The 27,670-nt window shown below is 53.8% G+C and overlaps 1 protein-coding gene across 1 annotated transcript; it reads right to left on the bottom strand.

Moving 5' to 3' along the window:
• On the bottom strand, positions 1-27,539 carry LDHD (lactate dehydrogenase D). Its single transcript, XM_076054995.1, has 13 exons — positions 27,521-27,539; positions 26,284-26,378; positions 22,366-22,472; positions 19,410-19,551; positions 17,771-17,912; positions 16,626-16,729; positions 14,722-14,777; positions 13,640-13,839; positions 10,758-10,886; positions 6,251-6,378; positions 2,974-3,064; positions 1,725-1,836; positions 1-1,016 (listed from the first exon to the last, which is right to left on the bottom strand). The coding sequence occupies exons 2-13, from the start codon at positions 26,365-26,367 to the stop codon at positions 851-853; spliced, it is 1,461 nt and encodes a 486-aa protein (XP_075911110.1). The 5' UTR covers positions 26,368-26,378; positions 27,521-27,539; the 3' UTR covers positions 1-850.
• Between the last annotated feature and the right edge of the window lie 131 nt (positions 27,540-27,670).

Below are 27,670 nucleotides of genomic sequence, written 5' to 3'. Positions count from 1 at the left end.
GACATTGGAATAATTTAATGCGACTTGTAAGCGACAGCGTGCACGCTACGATGCAACACGTGGGTGTCACATGGTCACTTTCAAGACGCCACCACTCTTACATTTCAAGTCACACAACTGGCAGAATGATACACAGGGATGGCTGCCACTGTGGGTGCCCCTAGTGAGTGACTGAGTGAGTGGCTGGGTGATTGGGTGACTGATTGACTGAGCTGATAAATGAGTTACTGAGTGACAAAGTGACTGAGTGGTTGGGTGAGTGACTGAGTGGAAGTGCAAGTGACCGAGTGAGTGACCGACTCAGTGACTGAATCGGTGCGTGGATTCTTAGCGCATCGCGCTAACCGCTGCACCACTGCTCCCCATACATACAAAGGTCCCCCGTGTAGCCTTAACAGACTGTTGGGGCAAGTGCTGTCAGCGAAGGCCGACACGGCACACGAGGGGGTGGGTGGCCAACACCACGCCCGGCCGCCTTTGTCTCCCCAGTGGCGATGTTTACAACACACCACTACACCAGGTACTCATTTGAGACTGAGTTGACCTAGGGGAGGCCCAGGGCCGGTTCAGATAATCATCACCGATGGTGTTGGCCGTGAGCGGGAATCGAACCCAGGTCACCAGGTTCGTAGCGCAGCGTAGCGCTAACCGCTGCACTACACACAGGCACACACACACACACAATCAACACACACAAGACACACACACAATCAACACACACAAGACACACGCACAATCAACACACGCAGACACACACACTCGCACGCGCACACAGAGACGCGCAGACACAGAGACGCACCGCGCGCACACAGAGACACACCGCGCGCACAGATGGATTTACCGATCCTCGTCACACCACCTTGCCGGGATTCATGAGGCCCTTGGGATCCAGGGCACGCTTCAGCTGCCTCATCACCTCCAGCCCCGTTTCCCCCACCTCGTCCAGGAGGTAACCTCTCTTGCCCACACCGACGCCGTGCTCACCGGTGCACGTCCCGCCCACCGCCAGCGCCCGCCTGCGTCACCACCACCACCACCATCACCACCGTCGCCACAACCGTCACCACCATAGCCACCACCACCGTCAATACCACCACCACCGTCAACACCATCACCACCGTCAATACCACCACCACCACCGTCACTACCACCACAGCCACCACCGCCACAGCCACCACCACTACCACCAACACCGTCACCACCACCGTCACCACCACCGTCAATACCACCACCACCACCACCGTCACCACCTCCACCGTCACTACCATCACCGTTCGACACTAATTGTGGCCTCAAAGAGCACTTGGCCTGGCACAGATGCCGTGGTGACGTCACCTTCACTTCATGGTGAATGGTGGGTTATGGTTTTGGTGTGCGTGTGTGTATGTACGTGTGTATGTATGTGTGTATGTATGTATGCGTGTGTGTATGTGTGTCTGCGTGTGTGTATGTATGTGTATGCGTGCGTGTGTGTACGTGTGTGTATGTATGTGTGTGTATGCGTGCGTACGTGTGTACGTGTATGCGTGTGTGTCTGCGTGTGTGTGTATGCACGTGTGTGTGTCTGTGTGTGTGTCTGTGTGGGTGTACGCGTGTGTACGTGTGTGTGTGTACGTGTGTGTGTATGCGTGTGTACGTGTGTGTGTACGTGTGTGTGTATGTGTGTGTACGTGTGTGTGTACATGTGTGTGTATGTGTGTGTGTACGTGTGTGTGTGTACGTACGTGACGAGGCGATGGCAGAACTCCGTGATGCGCTGCCGCTCCTGCTCCCCGTGCTCGCTGAACGCGAGGATGCAATGGAAGTTTCCGTCTCCCACGTGGCCCGCGATGGGGCCTGCACAGCCCAGCAGCGGAGAGAGCATGGCAGGGTGCTCTCAGGGGGGCTAGTGGCGGCGGTGGTGGTGGTGATGATGATGATGACGGTGGTGATGATGATGGTGGTGGTGATTGTGGTGGTGACGGTGGTGACGGTGGCGATGATGATGGTGGTGGTGATTGTGGTGGTGACGGTGATGGTGGCGATGATGATGGTGATTGTGGTGGTGACGGTGGTGATGGTGGTGGTGATTGTGGTGGTGACGGTGGTGACGGTGGTGATTGTGGTGGTGATTGTGGTGGTGACGGTGGTGGTGGTGACGGTGGCGATGATGACGGTGGTGACGGTGGTGACGGTGGTGACGGTGGAGATGGTGGTGACGGTGGTGGTGGCGATGATGATGGTGGTGGTGACGGTGGTGGTGGTGACGGTGGTGACGGTGATGGTGACGATCATGACGGTGGTGATTGTGACGGTGGTGGTGGTGACGGTTCCTTTGAGTAAGTGCAGCTGCTACTCGCTCCTAACAGCACTTGCCCCTACAGATTGCTAGAGGCTACACGGGGGACCTTTGTCTGTGTGTCTATAGGTGGTGCTACTCGCCACTAACAGCACTTGCCCCCACAGCCTGCTAGAGGCTACCCGGGGGAGCTTTGTCTGTGTGTCTATAGGTGCTGCTACTCGCCACTAACGGCACTTGCCCCTACATCCCGCCAGAGGCTACCCGGGGGAGCTTTGTGTATCTATAGGTGGTGCTACTCGCTACTAACAGCACTTGCCCCTACATCCCGCCAGAGGCTACCCGGGGGAGCTTTGTCTGTGTGTCTATAGGTGGTGCTACTCGCTACTGACAGCACTTGCCCCTACAGCTTGCTAGAGGCTACCCGGGGGAGCTTTGTCTGTGTGTCTATAGGTGGTGCTACTCGCCACTGACAGCACTTGCCCCCACAGCCTGCTAGAGGCTACACGGGGGAGCTTTGTCTGTGTATCTATAGGTGGTGCTACTCGCTACTAACAGCACTTGCCCCTACAGCCTGCTAGAGGCTACACGGGGGAGCTTTGTCTGTGTATCTATAGGTGGTGCTACTCGCTGACAGCACTTGCCCCTACAGCCTGTCAGAGGCTACCCGGGGGAGCTTTGCCTGTGTGTGGAACCTGTGAGGCGGCTCTGGATGAGGTCTTCCTTCGTCGTGGTGATCACCTCCGGGAGCTTGGAGATGGGAACGCAGACGTCCGTCACGTAGCCCTGACGTCATCACCACCGTCATCAACACCGTCATCATCATCATCATCGTCAACATCGTCATCAACATCATCGTCATCATCGTCGTCAACATCGTCATCATCATCATCAACATCGTCATCATCAACATCAGCAACATCGTCATCATCATCATCAACATCGTCATCATCAGCAACATCGTCAACATCGTCATCATCATCAGCAACATCGTCATCAACATCGTCATCATCATCACCACCGTCATCATCAACACCGTCATCATCACCACCGTCATCATCAACATCGTCATCATCACCACCGTCATCATCAACATCGTCATCATCACCACCGTCATCATCAACATCGTCATCATCACCACTACCGTCATCATCATCAACATCGTCATAATCAACATTGTCATCATCAACATCGTCATCATCACCACCACCGTCATCATCAACATCGTCATCATCATCAACATCGTCATCATCACCACCGTCATCATCAACATCGTCATCATCACCACCACCGTCATCATCATCAACATCGTCATCATCACCACTACCGTCATCATCACCACCACCGTCATCATCACCACCACCGTCATCATCATCAACATCGTCATCATCATCAACATCGTCATCAGCAACATCGTCATTCATCATCAACATCGTCATCATCAGCAACATCGTCATCAGCAACAATATCTTATAACAAGAAGATGTTGGTGACGTTGCTTGCGACTGTTGATGTTATTGGTGGCAGTTGTGATTGTGGTGTATGCGGTGGTGGTAGTGATAGTGGTGGTAGTGATAGTTGTGGAAGTTGTGGTGGTTGTGGTAGTTGTGGTGGTGGTAGTGCTAGCAGTGATTGTGGTAGTTGTGGTAGTTGTGGTTGCAGTGGTAGTGAGAGTGGTAGTGAGAGTGGTGGTGATAGTGGTGGTGATAGTGGTGGTGGTGGTAGTGATAGTGGTAGTGATAGTGGTGGTAGTGGTGGTGGTGAGTGGTGAGTGAGTGAGTGGTAGTGAGAGTGGTAGTGGTGGTAGTGGTGAGTGAGTGGTGGTAGTGGTGGTGGTAGTGATAGTGGTGGTAGTGGTGGTGATAGTGGTGGTAGTGGTGAGTGAGTGGTGGTGATAGTGGTGGTGGTAGTGGTGGTGGTGAGTGGTGAGTGAGTGGTAGTGAGAGTGGTAGTGGTAGTTGTGGTGGTTGTGGTAGTTGTGGTGGTTGTGGTAGTTGTGGTGGCGGTGGTTGTGGTAGTTGTGGTAGTTGTGGTTGCAGTGGTAGTGAGAATGGTAGTGATAGTGGTGGTGATAGTGGTGGTGGTAGTGATAGTGGTAGTGATAGTGGTGAGTGAGTGGTAGTGAGAGTGGTAGTGGTGGTAGTGGTGAGTGAGTGGTGGTAGTGGTGGTGGTAGTGATAGTGGTGGTGATAGTGGTAGTAGTGGTGAGTGAGTGGTGGTGATAGTAGTGGTGGTAGTGATGATGGTAGTGATAGTGGTGGTGATAGTGGTGGTAGTGGTGATGGTAGTGATAGTGGTGGTGGTGATAGTGATGGTGGTAGTGGTGGTGGTAGTGGTGATGGTAGTGATAGTGGTGGTGGTGATAGTGATGGTGGTAGTGGTGGTGGAAGTGGTAATGGTAGTGATAGTGGTGGTGATAGCGGTGGTGATAGTGTTGGTAGTGGTGAGTGAGTGGTGGTGATAGTGGTGGTGGTGAGTGGTGGTAGGGGTGAGTGAGTGGTGGTGATAGTGGTGGTGGTAGTGATAGTGGTGGTGATATGGTGGTGGTGAGTGGTGGTAGTGGTGAGTGAGTAGTGGTGATAGTGGTGGTGGTTGTGATGATGGTAGTGATAGTGGTGGTGGTAGTGGTGGTGATAGTGATAGTGGTGGTGGAAGTGGTAATGGTAGTGATAGTGGTGGTGATAGCGGTGGTGGGAGTGGTGGTGATAGTGTTGGTAGTGGTGAGTGAGTGGTGGTGATAGTGGTGAGTGGTGGTAGTGGTGAGTGAGTGGTGGTGATAGTGGTGGTGGTGAGTGGTGGTAGGGGTGAGTGAGTGGTGGTGATAGTGGTGGTGGTGATGGTAGTGATAGTGGTGATATGGTGGTGGTGAGTGGTGGTAGTGGTGAGTGAGTAGTGGTGATAGTGGTGGTGGTAGTGGTGATGGTAGTGATAGTGGTGGTGGTGATATGGTGGTGGTGAGTGGTGGTAGTGGTGAGTGAGTAGTGGTGATAGTGGTGGTGGTAGTGATGATGGTAGTGATAGTGGTGGTGGTAGTGGTGGTGGTAGTGGTGGTGGTAGTGATAGTGGTGGTGGTAGTGGTGGTGGTGATAGTGGTAGTGATAGTGGTAATGATAGTGGTGGTGATAGTGTTGGTAGTGGTGAGTGAGTGGTGGTGATAGTGGTGAGTGGTGGTAGTGGTGAGTGAGTGGTGGTGATAGTGGTGGTGGTGAGTGGTGGTAGGGGTGAGTGAGTGGTGGTGATAGTGGTGGTGGTGATGGTAGTGATAGTGGTGATATGGTGGTGGTGAGTGGTGGTAGTGGTGAGTGAGTAGTGGTGATAGTGGTGGTGGTAGTGGTGATGGTAGTGATAGTGGTGGTGGTGATATGGTGGTGGTGAGTGGTGGTAGTGGTGAGTGAGTAGTGGTGATAGTGGTGGTGGTAGTGATGATGGTAGTGATAGTGGTGGTGGTAGTGGTGGTGGTAGTGGTGGTGGTAGTGATAGTGGTGGTGGTAGTGGTGGTGGTGATAGTGGTAGTGATAGTGGTAATGATAGTGGTAGTGATAGTGGTGGTGGTAGTGGTGGTGATAGTGTTGGTAGTGGTGAGTGAGTGGTGGTGATAGTGGTGAGTGGTGGTAGTGGTGAGTGAGTGGTGGTGATAGTGGTGGTGGTGAGTGGTGGTAGGGGTGAGTGAGTGGTGGTGATAGTGGTGGTGGTGATGGTAGTGATAGTGGTGATATGGTGGTGGTGAGTGGTGGTAGTGGTGAGTGAGTAGTGGTGATAGTGGTGGTGGTAGTGGTGATGGTAGTGATAGTGGTGGTGGTGATATGGTGGTGGTGAGTGGTGGTAGTGGTGAGTGAGTAGTGGTGATAGTGGTGGTGGTAGTGATGATGGTAGTGATAGTGGTGGTGGTAGTGGTGGTGGTAGTGGTGGTGGTAGTGATAGTGGTGGTGGTAGTGGTGGTGATAGTGGTGTTAGTGGTGGCGATGCCCTCACCACAGAGCCAGGCCTGAGTGCGCGTGCCGCGTAGTAGGCCTGGTGCCTCGCCTCCCACAGCCGCGCCCGCTCAGACGCAGCCAGCGCCCAGCGCAGCTGCCCAGCGCCATAGCCAGACAGCACCTCCTCTATACACAGCAGCGTCACAACATAGCCAGACAGCACCTCCTCTATACACAGCAGCGTCACAACATAGCCAGACAACACCTCCTCTATAGACACAGCATCACAACATAGCCAGACAGCACCTCCTCTATACACAGCAGCGTCACAACATAACCAGACAACACCTCCTCTATACACAGCAGCGTCACAACATAGCCAGACAGCACCTCCTCTATACACAGCAGCGTCACAACATAGCCAGACAACACCTCCTCTACACACAGCAGCGTCACAACATAGCCAGACAACACCTCCTCTATACACACAGCAGCGTCACAACATAGCCAGACAGCACCTCCTCTATACACAGCAGCGTCACAACATAGCCAGACAACACCTCCTCTATACACACAGCGTCACAACATAGCCAGACAACACCTCCTCTATAGACACAGCATCACAACATAGCCAGACAGCACCTCCTCTATAGACACAGCGTCACAACATAGCCAGACAGCACCTCCTCTATACACAGCAGCGTCACAACATAACCAGACAGCACCTCCTCTATACACAGCAGCGTCACAACATAGCCAGACAACACCTCCTCTATACACAGCAGCGTCACAACATAGCCAGACAGCACCTCCTCTATACACAGCAGCGTCACAACATAGCCAGACAACACCTCCTCTACACACAGCAGCGTCACAACATAGCCAGAAAACACCTCCTGTATACACAGCAGCGTCACAACATAGCCAGACAGCACCTCCTCTATACACAGCAGCGTCACAACATAGCCAGACAGCACCTCCTCTATACACAGCAGCGTCACAACATAGCCAGACAACACCTCCTCTATACACAGCAGTGTCACAACATAGCCAGACAACACCTCCTCTATACACAGCAGCGTCACAACATAGCCAGACAGCACCTCCTCTATACACAGCAGCGTCACAACATAGCCAGACAGCACCTCCTCTATACACAGCAGCGTCACAACATAGCCAGACAGCACCTCCTCTATACACAGCAGCAGCGTCACAACATAGCCAGACAACACCTCCTCTATACACAGCAGCGTCACAACATAGCCAGACAGCACCTCCTCTATACACAGCAGGGTCACAACATAGCCAGACAGCACCTCCTCTATACACAGTAGTAGCGTCACAACATAGCCAGACAACACCTCCTCTATACACACAGCAGCATCACAACATAGCCAGACCGCACCTCCTCTATACACAGCAGCGTCACAACATAGCCAGACAGCACCTCCTCTATACACAGCAGCGTCACAACATAGCCAGACAGCACCTCCTCTATACACACAGCAGCGTCACAACATAGCCAGACAGCACCTCCTCTATACACACAGCAGCATCACAACATAGCCAGACCGCACCTCCTCTATACACAGCAGCGTCACAACATAGCCAGACAGCACCTCCTCTATACACACAGCAGCGTCACAACATAGCCAGACAACACCTCCTCTATACACACAGCAGCGTCACAACATAGCCAGACAGCACCTCCTCTATACACACAGCAGTGTCACAACATAGCCAGACAGCACCTCCTCTATACACACAGCAGCGTCACAACATAGCCAGACAGCACCTCCTCTATACACAGCAGCATCACAACATAGCCAGACCGCACCTCCTCTATACACACAGCAGCAGCAGCGTCACAACATAGCCAGACAACACCTCCTCTATACACACAGCAGCGTCACAACATAGCCAGACAACACCTCCTCTATACACACAGCAGCGTCACAACATAGCCAGACAGCACATCCTCTATACACACAGCGTCACAACATAGCCAGACAGCACCTCTATACACAGCAGCGTCACAACATAGCCAGACAACACCTCCTCTATACACAGCAGCGTCACAACATAGCCAGACAACACCTCCTCTATACACAGCAGCGTCACAACATAGCCAGACAACACCTCCTCTATACACAGCAGCGTCACAACATAGCCAGACAACACCTCCTCTATACACACAGCGTCACGACATAGCCAGACAACACCTCCTCTATACACAGCAGCGTCACAACATAGCCAGACAACACCTCCTCTATACACAGCAGCGTCACAACATAGCCAGACAACACCTCCTCTATACACAGCAGCGTCACAACATAGCCAGACAACACCTCCTCTATACACACAGCATCACAACATAGCCAGACAACACCTCCTCTATACACACAGCGTCACAACATAGCCAGACAACACCTCCTCTATACACAGCAGCAGCAGCATCACAACATAGCCAGACAACACCTCCTCTATACACAGCAGGGTCACAACATAGCAAGACAACACCTCTATACACAGCAGCAGCGTCACAACATAGACAGACAACACCTCCTCTATACACAGCAGCGTCACAACATAGCCAGACAACACCTCCTCTATACATACAGCAGCAGCATCACAACATAGCCAGACAGCACCTCCTCTATACATACAGCAGCAGCATCACAACAGAGCGAGACAGCACCTCCTCTATACACAGCAGCGTCACAACATAGCCAGACAACACCTCCTCTATACACAGCAGCGTCACAACATAGCCAGACAACACCTCCTCTATACACAGCAGCAGCAGCATCACAACATAGCCAGACAACACCTCCTCTATACACAGCAGGGTCACAACATAGCCAGACAACACCTCCTCTATACACAGCAGCAGCGTCACAACATAGACAGACAACACCTCCTCTATACACAGCAGCGTCACAACATAGCCAGACAACACCTCCTCTATACATACAGCAGCAGCATCACAACATAGCCAGACAGCACCTCCTCTATACATACAGCAGCAGCATCACAACATAGCCAGACAGCACCTCCTCTATACACAGCAGCGTCACAACATAGCCAGACAACACCTCCTCTATACACAGCAGCGTCACAACATAGCCAGACAACACCTCCTCTATACACAGCAGCGTCACAACATAGCCAGATAGCACCTCCTCTATACACACAGCAGCGTCACAACATAGCCAGACAACACCTCCTCTATACATACAGCAGCAGCATCACAACATAGCCAGACAACACCTCCTCTATACACACAACAGCGTCACAACATAGCCAGACAACACCTCCTCTATACACAGCAGCGTCACAACATAGCCAGACAGCACCTCCTCTATACACACAGCGTCACAACATAGCCAGACAACACCTCCTCTATACACAGCAGCGTCACAACATAGCCAGACAGCACCTCCTCTATACACAGCAGCGTCACAACATAGCCAGACAACACCTCCTCTATACACAGCAGCGTCACAACATAGCCAGACAGCACCTCCTCTATACATACAGCAGCAGCATCACAACATAGCCAGACAACACCTCCTCTATACACACAACAGCGTCACAACATAGCCAGACAACACCTCCTCTATACACAGCAGCGTCACAACATAGCCAGACAGCACCTCCTCTATACACACAGCGTCACAACATAGCCAGACAACACCTCCTCTATACACAGCAGCGTCACAACATAGCCAGACAGCACCTCCTCTATACACAGCAGCGTCACAACATAGCCAGACAACACCTCCTCTATACACAGCAGCGTCACAACATAGCCAGACAGCACCTCCTCTATATACAGCAGCGTCACAACATAGCCAGACAGCACCTCCTCTATACACACAGCAGCGTGACAACATAGCCAGACAGCACCTCCTCTATATACAGCAGCGTCACAACATAGCCAGACAACACCTCTATACACACAGCAGCGTCACAACATAGCCAGACAGCACCTCCTCTATATACAGCAGCGTCACAACATAGCCAGACAGCACCTCCTCTATACACACAGCAGCGTGACAACATAGCCAGACAGCACCTCCTCTATATACAGCAGCGTCACAACATAGCCAGACAACACCTCTATACACACAGCAGCGTCACAACATAGCCGGACAACACCTCCTCTATACACAGCAGCAGCGTCACCTCGTCACTACATAGCTGCCACCCTTCCCCTTACCCCTGGCACCACCACAATCACCACCACCGTCGTCACCACCGTTACCACCGTCACCACCGTCACCACCGTTACCACCACCACCACCGTTACTCCCACAACCACCGTTACCACCCTTATCATCACCACCACCACCACCGTTACCACCACCACCACTACACCATTACCACCACCGTTGTTACCACTTTTCACCGTTACCACCACCACTATCACCACCACCACTATCGCCACCACCGTTACCACCACCACTATCACAACCACCACCGTTACCACCACCACCACCGTTACCACCACCAGCGTGACCACCACCACCACCAGCATGGTTGCCGCGGCAGGCACGGCTCACCGGCGGTGCGTATCTGCTCCTGCACGCTTGCCGGGGTGCCGTGGAACTCGAGGAAGAGGGTTGGCTGCACGGCGTAGTCAAGCCCCTTGTAGCGATTACACGCATCCATCATCACGTCGTCCAACAGCTCTATGTGAGACACCATCACCACCATCATCACCACCACCATCATCACATCCATCATCACGTCATCCAACAGCTCTATATGAGACACCATCACCACCATCATCACCATCATCACATCCATCATCACGTCGTCCAACAGCTCTATGTGAGACACCATCACCACCATCATCACACCCATCATCACGTCATCCAACAGCTCTAAATGAGACACCATCACCACCATCATCACCATCACCACCACCATCATCACATCCATCATCACGTTGTCCAACAGCTCTATGTGAGACACCATCACCACCATCACCACCATCATCACATCCATCATCACGTCGTCCAACAGCTCTATGTGAGACACCATCACCACCATCATCACCATCACCACCACCACCACCACCACATCCATCATCACTTCGTCCAACAGCTCTATGTGAGACACCATCACCACCATCATCACCACCATCACCACCATCATCACCACCATCACCACCATCACCACCATCACCACCGCATCCATCATCACGTCATCCAACAGCTCTATGTGAGACACCACCACCACCACCATCATCACCATCACCACCATCACCTCCATCACCACCACATCCATCATCACGTCGTCCAACAACTCTATGTGAGACACCATCACCACCATCATCACATCCATCATCACGTCGTCCAACAGCTCTACGTGAGACACAAACATCACTACCATCACCACCACCATCACCGCTATCACCACCACCATCACCACCATCACCGCCACCACCACCATCATCACCAACAACAACCGCCATTCGCCACGAGGTCGCGGTGACGTCATCACGACGCTTGTGCCAGGCTATGTGCACGTTAAGGCCAAGTGAAGTGTCGAACGCCCGCTGGCAGGAGGTCACGGGCCAGACCCAGCAGGTGCCACGGGTCGCATGACTGAGATGAGTGGCTGATGCACCACCTGTGCCCCCTACTGTGGCAATCTGCTGTGCTTTAGCCACCCGGCGCTCCGCTCGTTGTTGTGAGCGTCGCTCCTCCGGCCTCCATTGTTGTTGGAGGGCGAATGCCTCCAACTGCCCAATAGCGTCCTTCACGAGCCTCCTCCACAGAGGCCGATCTTGACACCGCTGGTACCAGTCATCGGCAAGTCCACTCAGCTCCACGTCCTCCTGTACCACATCACTCCATCTCTTCTCTAGCCCGTGCCGCGCCCGTTTAGCCCCCTCTATCTGGCCGAACAAAAGCTGTTTCGGCATGCGGTGGCTGGGCATGCGGGCTACATGACCCAGCCATCGCAGCCTTGCCTGCCGGAGGAGCTCACCGATGGGACTGTCCAGATTTCAAGGATTTGTGAGCTCCTCACACAATCCAGCCTGCAGGTTAAACCCAGGATGGATCGTAGGCAGGCCAGCCTAAATGTTTCTAACCAGCGAAGATGTTCCATTAAGGGGGTCCACGTTTCCCAAGTGTAGAGAACTGAGGGCATACTAATAAAATAAAACACGACGTTGCAGTCGCAACACAAGCGTCCGTGGTCTACGTGACTTTACCCAAACAACCAGAGAGTATGGATTCCTGCAGTCACGAAAGCTTCAAATCAAAACTGAGAGAATGACCGTGGCCGAGAAGACCTGAAGCTTCGCGTGGAGCGACAGACCAGGTAGCTTCCACACAGCAGCGTTACGCAACTGATGGAAAGCTATTGCCGCTCGACTGATTCGGAGCGAGACCTCTGCTGTCAAACAGGTGCCGGTCATGAGCACACTGCTCAGGTATGGGGAAACTCTCCACTCTCTCCACAACTGCCCCATCACGACACAACACACAGACACACACACACACGACACAACACAAACACACAACACACACACACACAACACAAACACCCAACACACACAGACACACAGAGACACAACACACACACACACGACACAACACAAACACCCAACACACACAGACACACAGAGACACAACAGACACACACACGACACGACACACACACAACACACACACGACACAAGACACACCACACACAGACATAGACACACACATACATACGACACAACACACACACGACACACAGACACACACAGACACACCACACACAGACACACACACAGACACAACACACAGACATACACATGACACACGACACACCACATAGACACACACACACAGACACACACACACACAGACACACACACACCACACACACACACAAACACCACAGACACACCACACAGACACACCACACACAGACACACGACATACAGACACACACAGACACACGACACACAGACACACACAGACACACACACACACACATATAGACACACGACACACAGACACACACACCACACAGACACACCACACAGACACACCACACACAGACACACACACCACAGACACACACAATCACACACACGACACACTACACACACAGACACACACAGACACACAGACACAGACACACACCACACAGACACACACACACACAGACACACCACACAGACACACACACACACACCACACAGACACACACAGACACACACACACCACACAGACACACCACACAGACACACACGACACACACACACACAGACACACACGACACACAGACACACACACACACACAGACACACACGACACACAGACACACACACACACAGACACACGACACACACACACACACCACACACAGACACACAGACACAGCGTGACACCATGCCACGTATCCGTGTGCCACGTCCACTGTAGTCAGAGCGTACCGATGCGTGCCAGGGGCACCCCAGAGCGCAGCAGCTGCAAGGTGCACTCCCCGGCCGCCGTCACGCTGGGCATGGGGCACACGGCCGAAGCCACGGCCTCGGGCTGAGGGAAGAGCCTCAGCGTGGCAGAGGTGATTATTCCCAGGGTGCCTTCTGAACCCACAAAGAGGTTGGTGAGGTTGTAGCCAGCGGAAGTCTTTCTAAGGTTAGGATTGGGGGGGGCACGGGGGGCACGGGGGGGGGGGAGGAGAGTGGCAGAGTGGGGGGCACGGAGGGGGAGAGAGGGCGGGAGGGGAGAGAGGGCAGAGTCTGCGTGTGTCAGAGGCGGTAAACCCCGGGGTGCCTTCTGAGAGCCACCGTGAGGTTGGCGAGGTTGTAGCCAGCGGAAGTCTTTCTAAGGTTGGGATGGGGGGGGGCACGGGGGGCACGGGGGGAGGAGAGTGGCAGAGTGGGGGGCACGGGGGGGGGAGGAGAGTGGCAGAGTGGGGGGCACGGAGGAGGAGAGTGGGCGGGAGGGGAGAGAGGGCAGAGTCTGCGTGTGTCAGAGGCGGTAAACCCCGGGGTGCCTTCTGAGAGCCACCGTGAGGTTGGCGAGGTTGTAGCCAGCGGAAGTCTTTCTAAGGTTGGGATTGGGGGGGGCACGGGGGGCACGGGGGGGGGAGGAGAGTGGCAGAGTGGGGGGCACGGAGGGGGAGAGTGGGCGGGAGGGGAGAGAGGGCAGAGTCTGCGTGTGTCAGAGGCGGTAAACCCCGGGGTGCCTTCTGATAGCCACCGTGAGGTTGGGGAGGTTGTAGCCAGCGGAAGTCTTTCTAAGGTTGGGATTGGGGGGGGCACGGGGGGCACGGGGGGGGGGGGAGGAGAGTGGCAGAGTGGGGGGCACGGAGGGGGAGAGTGGGCGGGAGGGGAGAGAGGGCAGAGTCTGCGTGTGTCAGAGGCGGTAAACCCCGGGGTGGCTTCTGAACCCACCGTGAGGTTGGTGAGGTTGTAGCCAGCGGAAGTCTTTCTATGGGCGGAGGGGAACAGGGAAGTGGGAGGGGCAGAGTGGGTGATGAGGAGCCGCGCTCCATCTACAGCTGGCTCACCGCGTGTGCCGCCCCTCGCCAGCCGTGTGCAGCAGCCTGCCGTCAGCCAGCACCACCTGCAGACACGGTGGGGGTGGGCGGGGGGGTGGGTTAGTAGGTGGGTGGGTGAGTAGGTGGGCGGGTGGGTGAGTAGGTGGGCGGGTGAGTGGGTGGGTTAGTAGGTGGGTGGGTGAGTAGGTGGGCGGGTGAGTGGGTGGGTGGGTGAGTAGGTGGGTGGGTGAGTGAGTGAGTGAGTGGGTGGGTGAGTGGGTGGGTGGGTGAGTGAGTGAGTGGGTGGGTGGGTGAGTGGGAGGGTGAGTGAGTGAGTGGGTAGGTGGGTGGGTGAGTGAGTAGGTGGGTGAGTGAGTGGGCGGGTGGGTGAGTGGGTGGGTGGATGAGTGAGCGAGTGAGTAGGTGGGCGGGTGAGTGGGTGGGTGAGTGGGTGGGTGAGTAGGTGGGCGGGTGAGTGGGCGGGTGAGTAGGTGGGCGGGTGAGTAGGTGGGCGGGTGAGTAGGTGGGTGAGTGGGTGGGTGAGTAGGTGGGCGGGTGAGTGGGCGGGTGAGTAGGTGGGCGGGTGAGTAGGTGGGTGAGTGGGTGGGTGAGTAGGTGGGCGGGTGAGTGGGCGGGTGAGTAGGTGGGCGGGTGAGTAGGTGGGCGGGTGAGTGGGTGGGTGAGTGGGTGGGTGAGTAGGTGGGCGGGTGAGTGGGCGGGTGAGTAGGTGGGCGGGTGAGTAGGTGGGCGGGTGAGTAGGTGGGTGAGTGGGTGGGTGAGTAGGTGGGCGGGTGAGTGGGTGGGTGAGTGAGTGGGTGGGTGAGTGAGTGGGCGGGTGAGTAGGTGGGCGGGTGAGTGGGTGGGCGGGTGAGTGGGTGAGTAGGTGCGTGAGTGAGTGGGTAGGTGGGGGAGTGAGTGGATGGGTGGGTTAGTAGATGGGTGAGTGAGTGGGTGAGTGAGTGGGTGAGTGAGTGGATGGGTGGGTGGGTGAGTGAGTGGGTGGGTGGGTGAGTGAGTGGGTGGGTGAGTGAGTGGGTGAGTGGGTGAGTGAGTGGGCGGGTGAGTAGGTGGGCGGGTGAGTGGGTGGGCGGGTGAGTGGGTGGGTGAGTAGGTGCGTGAGTGAGTGGGTAGGTGGGGGAGTGAGTGGATGGGTGGATTAGTAGATGGGTGAGTGAGTGGGTGGGTGAGTGAGTGGGTGGGTGAGTGAGTGGGTGAGTGAGTGGATGGGTGGGTGGGTGAGTGAGTGGGTGGGTGGGTGAGTGAGTGAGTGGGTGGGTGGGTGAGTGAGTGGGTGGGTGGGTGGGTGAGTGAGTGGGTGGGTGGGTGGGTGAGTGGGTGGGTGAGTGGGTGGGTGGGTGAGTGGGTGGGTGAGTGGGTGGGTGGGTGGGTGGGTGAGTGAGTGGGTGGGTGGGTGGGTGAGTGAGTGGGTGGGTGGGTGGGTGAGTGAGTGGGTGAGTGGGTGAGTGAGTGGGTGGGTGAGTGGGTGAGTGAGTGGGTGGGTGAGTGGGTGAGTGAGTGGGTGGGTGAGTGGGTGAGTGAGTGGGTGGGTGAGTGGGTGGGTGAGTGAGTGGGTGGGTGAGTGAGTAGGTGGGTGGGTGAGTGAGTGGGTGGGTGGGTGAGTGAGTGGGTGGGTGGGTGAGTGAGTGGGTGAGTGAGTGGGTGAGTGAGTGAGTGAGTGGGTGAGTGGGTGAGTGGGTGGGTGAGTGAGTGGGTGAGTGAGTGAGTGGGTGAGTGGGTGGGTGGGTGAGTGGGTGAGTGGGTGGGTGGGCGAGTGGGTGGGTGAGTGGGTGGGTGGGTGGGTGAGTGGGTGGGTGGGTGGGTGAGTGGGTGAGTGGGTGGGTGAGTGAGTGAGTGAGTGGGTGGGTGAGTGGGTGGGTGAGTGGGTGGGTGGGTGAGTTGGTGGGTGGGTGGGTGGTTGGGGTGGGGGGGAGCACCTCCAGGTTGGCGACGTTCTCTCGCATGGAGCCGTAGCGTGTGGTGTGGGTGCCGGAGGCGCTCGTCGCAGCCATGCCGCAGAGCGACGCGTCCGCTCCGGGGTCTGTGCCCGGCGGGTGGAGTGACACACACACAGACACACACACAGACACACACAGACAGACACACACAGACACACACACAGACACACACACAGACACACACACAGACACACACACACAGACACACACACACAGACACACACACACAGACACACACACACAGACACACACACAGACACACACACAGACACACACACACAGACACACACACACAGACACACACACACACACACAGACATACACACACACACAGACACACGCACAAACACACACAGACACACACACAGACAAACACAGACACACAAACACACACAGACACACACAGACACAAACAGACAGACAGACACACACACAGACACACATACACAGACACACACAGACACACGAACACACACAGACACACGAACACACACAGACACACACAGATGCACGCACACACACACAGCCACACACAGACACAGACACACACACACAGACACACATACACACACACGTGGGGTGCCGGCAGAGGGTGGCAAACACCAACCCACCCACGCACCAACTCACGACACATCACCTCACTCAACCACCCACCCACTAATCCACCCACCTACCATCTCACTCGTTCACTCATCCAGTCATTCACTCGTTCACAATGCACACACCCACCCAACCACACACCCACCCAACCACACACCCACCCAACCACACACCCACCCAACCACACACCCACCCAACCACACACCCACCCAGCCACACACCCACCCAACCACACAGCCACCCAACCACACACCCACCCAACCACACACCCACCCAACCACACACCTACACACCCACCCATCCCCCTACCCACCCATCCCCCTACCCACTCATCCACCCACTCACCCACCCACCCACCCACCATCTAAAATAAATTACCCACTTGACACCATCTCACTCATCCACCCACCCACTCATCCACCCACCCACTCATCCACCCACCCACTCATCCACCCACCCACTCATCCACCCACCCACTCATCCACCCACTCATCCACCCACCCACCCACTCATCCACCACCCACCCACAGGGAACCAGAGCCCTGTGTGCCGCAGGTGAGTGTTGAGGGCGACCCGCGTCACCCCGGGCTGCACCGTCACGTCCAGGTCCTCCTCGTGCAGGTCCACGATGTCCGTCATGCGTGACAAGTCGAAGCAGACCCCACCCTGAGCGGGGGCGGGGTGGGTGAGACTCACACTCCGCCACACTCCGTCACACTCCGTCTCACTCCGTCACACTCCGTCTCACTCCGTCACACTCCGTCACACTCCGTCACACTCCGTCTCACTCCGCCACACTCCGTCACACTCCGTCACACTCCGTCACACTCCGTCTCACTCCGTCTCACTCCGTCACACTCCGTCACACTCTCTCCGTCTCACTCCGCCACACTCCGTCTCACTCCGCCACACTCTCTCCGTCTCACTCCGCCACACTCCGTCTCACTCCGCCACACTCTCTCCGTCTCTGTCTCTCCCCTGTCTCTCCTCTGTCTCTGTTTATCCCCTGTCTCGTCTCTCTCTCTCCCCTGTCTCTGTCTCTCCCCTGTCTCTGTCTCTCTCTCTCCCCTGTCTCTGTCTCTCTCTCTCCCCTGTCTCTCCTCTGTCTCTCATCTGTCTCTCCCCTGTCTCTCATCTCTCTCTCCCCTGTCTCTCCCCTGTCTCTGTCTCTCCCCTGTCTCTCCCCTATCTCTCCTCTGTCTCTCCCCTATCTCTCCTCTGTCTCTGTCTCTCCCCCGTCTCTCCTCTGTCTCTCTCTCTCCCCTGTCTCTCCAGTGTCTCTCCCCTGTCCCCGTCTCTCCCCTGTCCCCGTCTCTCCCCTGTCCCCGTCTCTCCCCTGTCCCCGTCTCTCTCTGTCCCCGTCTCTCTCCCTCCGTCTCTCTCCCTCCTGTCTCTCTCCCTCCTGTCTCTCTCCCTCCTGTCTCTCTCCCTCCTGTCTCTCTCCCTCCTGTCTCTCTCCCTCCTGTCTCTCTCCCTCCTGTCTCTCTCCCTCCGTCTCTCTCTCTCCTGTCTCTCTCCCTCCTGTCTCTCCCCTGTCCCCGTCTCTCTCCCTCCGTCTCTCTCCCTCCTGTCTCTCTCCCTCCTGTCTCTCTCCTCTGTCCCTCCCCTCTGTCTCTCTCCTCTGTCCCTCCCCTCTGTCTCTGTCTCTCTCCCTCCTGTCTCTCTCCCTCCTGTCTCTCTCCCTCCTGTCTCTCTCCCTCCTGTCTCTCTCCCTCCTGTCTCTCTCCCTCCTGTCTCTCTCCCTCCTGTCTCTCTCCCTCCGTCTCTCTCCCTCCTGTCTCTCCCCTGTCCCCGTCTCTCTCCCTCCGTCTCTCTCCCTCCTGTCTCTCCCTCCTGTCTCTCTCCCTCCGTCTCTCTCCCTCCTGTCTCTCCCCTGTCCCCGTCTCTCTCCCTCCGTCTCTCTCCCTCCTGTCTCTCTCCCTCCTGTCTCTCCCCTGTCCCCGTCTCTCTCCCTCCGTCTCTCTCCCTCCTGTCTCTCTCCCTCCTGTCTCTCTCCTCTGTCCCTCCCCTCTGTCTCTCTCCTCTGTCCCTCCCCTCTGTCTCTGTCTCTCTCCCTCCTGTCTCTCCTCTGTCTCTCTCCTCTGTCTCTCTCCTCTGTCTCTCTCCTCTGTCTCTGTCTCTCCCCTCTCCCTCCCTCCTCCTCCTCTCCCCTCCCCCCCTCACCTCCTCCGCCACGACGCCTCCCTCGATGCCCGTGCCGGTACCGTAGGGGACCATGGGCACGCTGTGGTCGTAGCAGATCCTGGCGAGCTGCCGCACCTGAGCGGTGTTCTCGGGCCACACCACCACGTCTGGCGGCTTGCAGCTGCTCGCCACGGACACCCACACAGGGTCAACCCCCCCGGGACAAAGTGACGGCATCACCTTGCATCCTCGTCCACCCACTCACCCACACGCCTGCTCATCCACCCACCCACTCGCTCATCCACCCACTCAGCCGCTCATCCACTCGCTCATCCGCCCACCCACTCACTCATCCATCCCACTCACTCACCCAATCACCCACTCACCCACCCACTCACTCACTCACCCACCCACCCACTCACCCACTCACCCACCCACTCACTCACTCACCCACTCACCCAATCACCCACTCACCCAATCACCCACCCACTCACACACTCACCCACCCACCCACTCACCCACTCACCCACGTATTTATGTTACCAGCTGTAGGGCCCCACTGAGCTACTGTGTAGGAGATCTTTCACAGAAGCGACCTGGCCCATCACAGATTATAGCAGCTCAGCCACATGGCTGATATCATCGTCATCAGCACGTGGTGATTCTAAATGTGAAGGAAAAAATTGGAAGACCCGGAGACAAAATCCACGCAGCAACCACCACGGGCAGAGACACGCAGACTCCAAATAGACAGGAGCAGCAGCCGCAGGCGTCAGAGACGGGATGGAACCCACGACCTCCTGCATACCGGGCGAGGTAGTCAACATCTCCTAGCCACCGTAGTGTGCCACTATGGCCGTGTCTCTCTCTGGGTGTGAGGTTCACAGTGGCCGTGTCTCTGTGTCTCTCTGTCTCTGTGTCTCTGTGTGTCTCTCTGTCTCTGCGTGTCTCTCTGGGTGTGAGGTACACGGTGTCCGTGTCTCTGTGTCTCTCTGTCTTTGTGTGTCTCTCTGGGTGTGAGATTCACAGTGGCCGTGTGTCTGTGTCTCAGTCTGTCTCTCTGTCTCTGTGTCTCTGGGTGTGTCTCTGTCTCTCTGTCTCTGTGTGTCTCTCTGTCTCTGTGTCTCTGTGTGTCTCTCTGGGTGTGAGGTACACGGTGTCTGTGTCTCTCTGTCTCTGGGTGTGTCTGTGTCTCTGTGTGTCTCTCTGTCTCTGTGTCTCTGTGTGTGTCTCTCTGGGTGTGAGGTCCACGGTGTCCGTGTCTCCGTGTCTCTCTGTCTCTGTGTCTCTGTGTGTCTCTCTCTGGGTGTGAGGTTCACAGTGGCCGTGTGTCTGTGTCTCAGTCTGTCTCTCTGTCTCTGTGTCTCTGGGTGTGTCTCTGTCTCTCTGTCTCTGTGTGTCTATCTGTCTCTGTATCTCTGGGTGTGTCTCTGTCTCTGTGTCTCTGGGTGTGTCTCTGTCTCTGTGTGTCTCTGGGTGTGTCTGTCTCTGCGTGTCTCTCTGTCTCTGTGTCTCTGGGTGTGTCTCTGTCTCTGGGTGTGTCTCTGTCTCTGTGTCTCTGTCTCTGTGTGTCTCTCTGTCTCTGTGTCTCTGGGTGTGTCTCTGTCTCTGGGTGTGTCTCTGTCTCTGGGTGTGTCTCTGTCTCTGTGTCTCTGTCTCTGTGTGTCTCTCTGTCTCTGTGTCTCTGGGTGTGTCTCTGTCTCTGTGTGTCTCTCTGGGTGTGAGGTACACAGTGTCCGTGTCTCTGTCTCTGTGTGTCTCTCTGGGTGTGAGGTTCACAGTGGCTGTGTCTGTGTCTCTGTGTCTCTCTGTCTCTGTCTCTGGGTGTGTCTGTGTCTCTGTGTGTCTCTCTGTCTCTGTGTCTCTGTGTGTGTCTCTCTGGGTGTGAGGTCCACAGTGTCTGTGTCTCTCTGTCTCTGTGTGTCTCTGTCTCTCTGTGTCTCTCTGTCTCTGTGTGTCTCTCTGTATCTGTGTGTCTCTGTCTCTGTGTGTCTCTCTGTCTCTCTGTATCTGTGTGTCTCTCTGTCTCTGTGTGTCTCTCTGTGTGTGAGGTTCACGGTCTCCGTGTCTCTCTGTCTCTGTGTGTGTCTCTCTGTCTCTGTCTCTGTGTCTCTCTGTCTCTGTGTCTCTCTGTCTCTGTGCATCTCTCTGTGTGTGAGGTTCACAGTCTCCGTGTCTCTCTGTCTCTGTGTGTGTCTCTCTGTCTCTGGGTCTCTCTGTCTCTGTGTCTCTCTGTCTCTGTGCATCTCTCTGTGTGTGAGGTTCACAGTGTCCGTGTCTCTCTGTCTCTGTGTGTGTCTCTCTGTCTCTGTGTGTCTCTCTGTCTGTGTGTCTCTCTGTGTGTGAGGTTCACGGTCTCCGTGTCTCTCTGTGTGTGTCTCTGTCTCGTTGTGTCTCTCTGTCTCTGTGTGTCTGTCTCTGTGTGTCTCTGTCTGTGTCTCTCTGTCTCTGTGTGTCTCTCTGTGTGTGAGGTTCACGGTCTCCGTGTCTCTCTGTGTGTCTGTCTGTGTCTCTCTCTGTCTCTGTGCATCTCTCTGTGTGTGAGGTTCACAGTGTCCGTGTCTCTCTGTCTCTGTGTGTGTCTCTCTGTCTCTGTGTCTCTCTGTCTCTGTGTGTCTCTCTGTCTGTGTGTCTCTCTGTGTGTGAGGTTCACGGTCTCCGTGTCTCTCTGTGTGTGTCTCTGTCTCTGTGTGTCTCTCTGTCTCTGTCTCTGTGTGTCTCTGTCTGTGTCTCTCTGTCTCTGTGTGTCTCTCTGTGTGTGAGGTTCACGGTCTCCGTGTCTCTCTGTGTGTCTGTCTGTGTCTCTCTCTGTCTCTGTGTGTCTCTCTGTGTGTGAGGTTCACGGTCTCCGTGTCTCTGTGTGTGTCTCTGTGTGTCTCTGTGTCTCTCTGTCTCTATGTGTCTCTCTGTCTCTGTGTGTCTCTCTGTCTCTGTGTGTCTCTCTGTCTCTGTGTGTCTCTCTGTGTGTGAGGTTCACGCTCTCCGTGTCTCTCACGCGTGGAAGGACTCGTCCCGCCCGTGCTGCTCCCTGACGGCCAGCGAGGAGGAGACGTTTCCCGAGCCCACCACCTCTCCCAGGCGGACCCTCACCCTCTCGTCCACCTACCGGCACAGCACACAAAGGTCCCCCGGGTAGCCTCCAACAGGCTGTAGGGGAAAGTGCTGTTCAACTAAATCACGGGTCCTTTGTGTCAGGATGAACGTGTGAAAAAAAATGTTTACCCACCCCATGCCTCAACCACCCACTCTCTCACTCACCCCATTACTCACCCACTCACTCTCTCACTCACTCACCCACTCTCTCACTCACCCCATTACTCACCCACTCACTCACCCACTCTCTCACTCACCCCATTACTCACCCACTCACTCACTCTGTCACTCACTCTCTCACTCACTCTCTCACTCACCCACTCTCTTACTCACCCCATTACTCACCCACTCACTCTCTCACGCTCTCATTCACCCACCCACTATCTCACTCACCCACACTCTCATTCACCCACCCACACATTCACTCACCCACCAACTCTCTCACTCACCCACTCTCTCACTCACCCACTCTCTCACTCACCCCATTACTCACCCTCTCACTCACCCACTCACTCACCCACCCACTCTCTCACTCACCCACTCTCTCACTCACCCCATTACTCACCCACTCACTCTCTCACTCACCCACCCACTCTCTCACTCACCCACCCACTCTCTCACTCACCCCATTACTCACCCACTCACTCTCACTCACCCACTCACTCTCACTTACCCACTGACTCTCTCACTCACCCACTCACTCACTCACCCCATTACTCACCCACTCACTCTCTCACTCACCCACGCTCATTCACCCTCTCACTCACCCACTCTTACTCACCCACTCTCTCACCCACCCCATCACTCACCCACTCACTCTCTCACTCACCCACGCTCTCACTCACCCACCCACCCTCTCACTCACCCACTCTCTCACCCACCCACACAATCACTCACCCACCCACTCTCTCACTCACCCCATTACTCACCCACTCACTCACCCACGCTCTCATTCACCCACCCACTATCTCACTCACCCACTCTCTCACTCACCCACCTACACATTCACTCACCCACTATCTCACTCACCCACCCACTCACTCTCTCACCCGCTTACACATTCACTCACCCACTATCTCTCTCACCCACCCACCCACTATCTCACTCACTCACCCACCCACCCACTTACACATTCACTCACCCACACTCTCACTCACCCACCCACCCACTATCTCACTCACTCACTATCTCTCTCACTCACCCACCCACTCACTCTCTCACCCGCTTACACATTCACTCACCCACTATCTCACTCACCCACTCTCTCACCCACCCACCCACTATCTCACTCACCCACTCACCCACCCACCCACCCACTTACACATTCACTCACCCACACTCACTCACCCACCCACTCACTCTCTCACCCGCTTACACATTCACTCACCCACTATCTCACTCACCCACTCTCTCACCCACTCTCTCACCCACCCACTATCTCACTCACTCACCCACCCACCCACTTACACATTCACTCACCTACACTCTCACTCACCCACCCACTCACTCTCTCACCCGCTTACACATTCACTCACCCACTCTCTCATCCACCCACCCACTATCTCACTCACTCACCCACCCACCCACCATCTCACTCACTCACCCACCCACTTACAAATTCACTCACCCACACTCTCACTCACCCACCCACCCACTATCTCACTCACTCACCCACTCACACATTCACTCACCCACACTCTCACTCACCCACCCACTCACTCTCTCACCCTCTTACACATTCACTCACCCACTATCTCACTCACCCACTCTCTCACCCACACTCTCACCCACCCACCCACTATCTCACTCACCCACTCTCTCACCCACACTCTCACCCACCCACTATCTCACTCACTCACCCACCCACCCACTTACACATTCACTCACCCACTATCTCTCTCACCCACCCACCCACCATCCATCTCACTCACTCACCCACCCACTTACACATTCACTCACCCACTATCTCTCTCACTCACCCACCCACTCACTCTCTCACCTGCTTACACATTCACTTACCCACTATCTCACTCACCCACTCTCTCACCCACACTCTCACCCACCCACCCACTATCTCACTCACTCACCCACCCACCCACTTACATTCACTCACCCACCCACTCACTCTCTCACCCGCTTACACATTCACTCACCCACTATCTCACTCACCCACTCTCTCACCCACCCACTCTCTCACCCACACTCTCACCCACCCACCCACCATCCATCTCACTCACTCACCCACCCACCCACTTACACATTCACTCACCCACTATCTCTCTCACCCACCCACCCACCCACCATCTCACCCACCCACCCACTTACACATTCACTCACCCACTATCTCTCTCACCCACCCACCATCTCACTCACTCACCCACTCACCCACTTACACATTCACCCACCCACACTCTCACTCACCCACCCACTCACTCCTCCCACCATCACCGCCGTCTATTCAACACGCTTGTGTCAATATGTAGCAGGCGACGTTCCGGGCCATGACCCTATACTCAAGTTCCACTCGTGCTGACCGTTGCTGGCCGCACACGCGTTGAGGGCCTTAATAATTTACATAATACCAATTTACATTATAAATATGTACATTTTATTCATTTACATAATAACAATTTACATTATAATTATTTAAATTTTACTCATTTAGATAATTAACATTATAACAATGCACATTTTATTCTTTTAGATAATAACAATTTACATTATAATTATTTACATTTTATACATTAACATAATAACAATTTACATTATAAATATTTACATTTTATTCATTTACATAATAACAATTTACATTATCATTATTTACTTTTTGTCATTTACATAATAACAATGTACATTATAATAATAATTTACATTTTTAGTCTATTAGATAAAAACAATTAACATGATAATTATTCACATCTTAGTCATTTAGATAATAAATTGCATTATAATAATTTACATTTTAGTCATCTAGATAATAACAATTTACATTATTAGCATTTATATTTTAGTCATTTAGATAACAATTTACATCGTAATAATTTTCATTTTAGTCATTTAGATAACAATTTACATTATAATTTACATTTCAGTCATTTGAATAACAATTTACATTATTATTTACATTTCAGTCATTTAGATAATAACAATTTACATTATAATTATTTACATTTTTGTCATTTAGATAACAATTTACATTCTAATAATTTACAATATAGTCATTTAGACAATAACAATTTACATTATAATAATTTACAATAGTCATTTAGATAATAACATTTTTTTATTTAAAGCTTTCGTGACTGCAGGGATTCATATTCTTGGTTCTTTCGGTAAAGTCGCCACCACGTAGAAGGGAAACAATAAAATAATACAAATATAAAACAATAAAATGATCACGTTTCGACTGCAACACAAGCAATCATCATCAGGTGTGAAAACCACACCCATAGAAGGGAAACAATAAAATAATAAAAATATAAAACAATAAAATTCTCACGACGTTTCGACTGCAACACAAGCAATCATCATCAGGTGTGAAAACCACAACAATATAGATAATATTTTACATTTTAGTCATTTAGATCACAATTTACGTAATAACTTTCATTTTAGTCATTTAGATAAGAACAATTCACGTAGTAATTTTCATTGTTGTAATTTAGACGATAACAATTCCCATTATAATAATTAACATTACAATAATAATTCACATTAAATTGTAAGGCGCCTTCCACCGAATGCGACGATGTTCCGCAGTAATCGCAATGTATAACAATACAGAAATATAAACGTTTATAAGTTGATTTATTTGCTTTACCCGTGAGGCGATGGTTGTGAGCGGGCGCTGAAAGTTCCTCAGCGAGGCCCTCACGCGGACCTTTAAAATACTCCACAGCGCCATTGCTGTTGTTACTTTTTACAAACAAACAAAACAAAAAAAATCGACGTTTTTTGTTGTTTTAAATCACTCCGGCGAATCGACGACTCGTTGTTTTCCCTCAAAAGTGAAACTTTGAAGGACGTTCGCTCCTTTAGGTATGCCCTCTTCAAAGTCGGCGTTAACTTTTTTTACGCGCGCGCGCGCTCGCTCCCCGCCAAAAACAACAACAGCAGCATCCACAGCCACCACCACCACAGCCGCCACCACCACAACTACCACAGCCACCACCACAGCCGCCACCACCACCACAGCAGCCACCACCACCACAGCCGCCACCACCACAGCAGCCACCACCACAGCCGCCGCCACCACCACAGCCACCACCACCACAGACACCACCACCACAGCCGCCACCACCACAACTACCACAGCCACCACCACCACAGCCACCACCACAACTACCACAGCCACCACCACAGCAGCCACCACCACAACTACCACCACAGCCACCAACACAGCCACCACAACTACCACAGCCACCACAACTACCACAGCCACCACCACAACTACCACAGCCACCACCACAGCCGCCACCACCACAGCCACCACAGCAGCCACCACCACAACAGCCACCACCACCACAGCCACCACCACAACTACCACCACCACAGACACCACCACCCGCGTCGTCAGGGGGGCGTGAATGGACGACGCTCACAGCAGTAGCAGCTCGTCGTGAACGATGATACACAACAGCTAAATGTCCCTCGGAGCGGTTGTGTGTGTGGTGGGTGGGGGATGAAATAAAAGAATGTAACGTCTGCTATTAAAGTGAAACGATAAGGTCACGTTACTAACGAATGTTGTTGCTGTATTTTTTATTACTCTTTGGTTATTGTCGTTAGTCTCGTGTGCCTACGCAATGCTAAAAAAACACAATAACGCGGTACAAGTGTCGCCAAATAAGTAGTTAATCGAAAACGACTTGAACGAACATCTAACCCCAACGTAAACTTATATTAGAAATCGTTAAATTAGGTCGTGGAAATCCGATAAATAAACCAACGACGTTTCGATCGCAACACAAGCGGTCTTCATCAGGCGGATGACTTTACCGAAAGAACTTAAGACTATGAAGAATTCCTGCAGTCACGAAAAGTTTAAACTAACTCACAAATTCCACCCCCTACCCAACATGGCCGCCCGATGCATACCAGAGCAATGACATTGTAGTTCATACCGCGTATAAGCAGGCGAACGTCCGCCTATTGGTTATAATTATGTCACGTGGATCTCAGTGAGCGAATGGGATTCGACGCTGGAC

Source organism: Petromyzon marinus, chromosome 69 (assembly GCF_048934315.1).
Source record: "Petromyzon marinus isolate PM22_M1 ecotype Great Lakes invasive population chromosome 69, UKy_Petmar_22M1.pri1.0, whole genome shotgun sequence".
Taxonomy (NCBI): Eukaryota; Metazoa; Chordata; class Hyperoartia; order Petromyzontiformes; family Petromyzontidae; genus Petromyzon; species Petromyzon marinus.
Note: the sequence above shows the minus strand (reverse complement) of the source record. Positions and strands in the feature narration are given on the sequence as shown.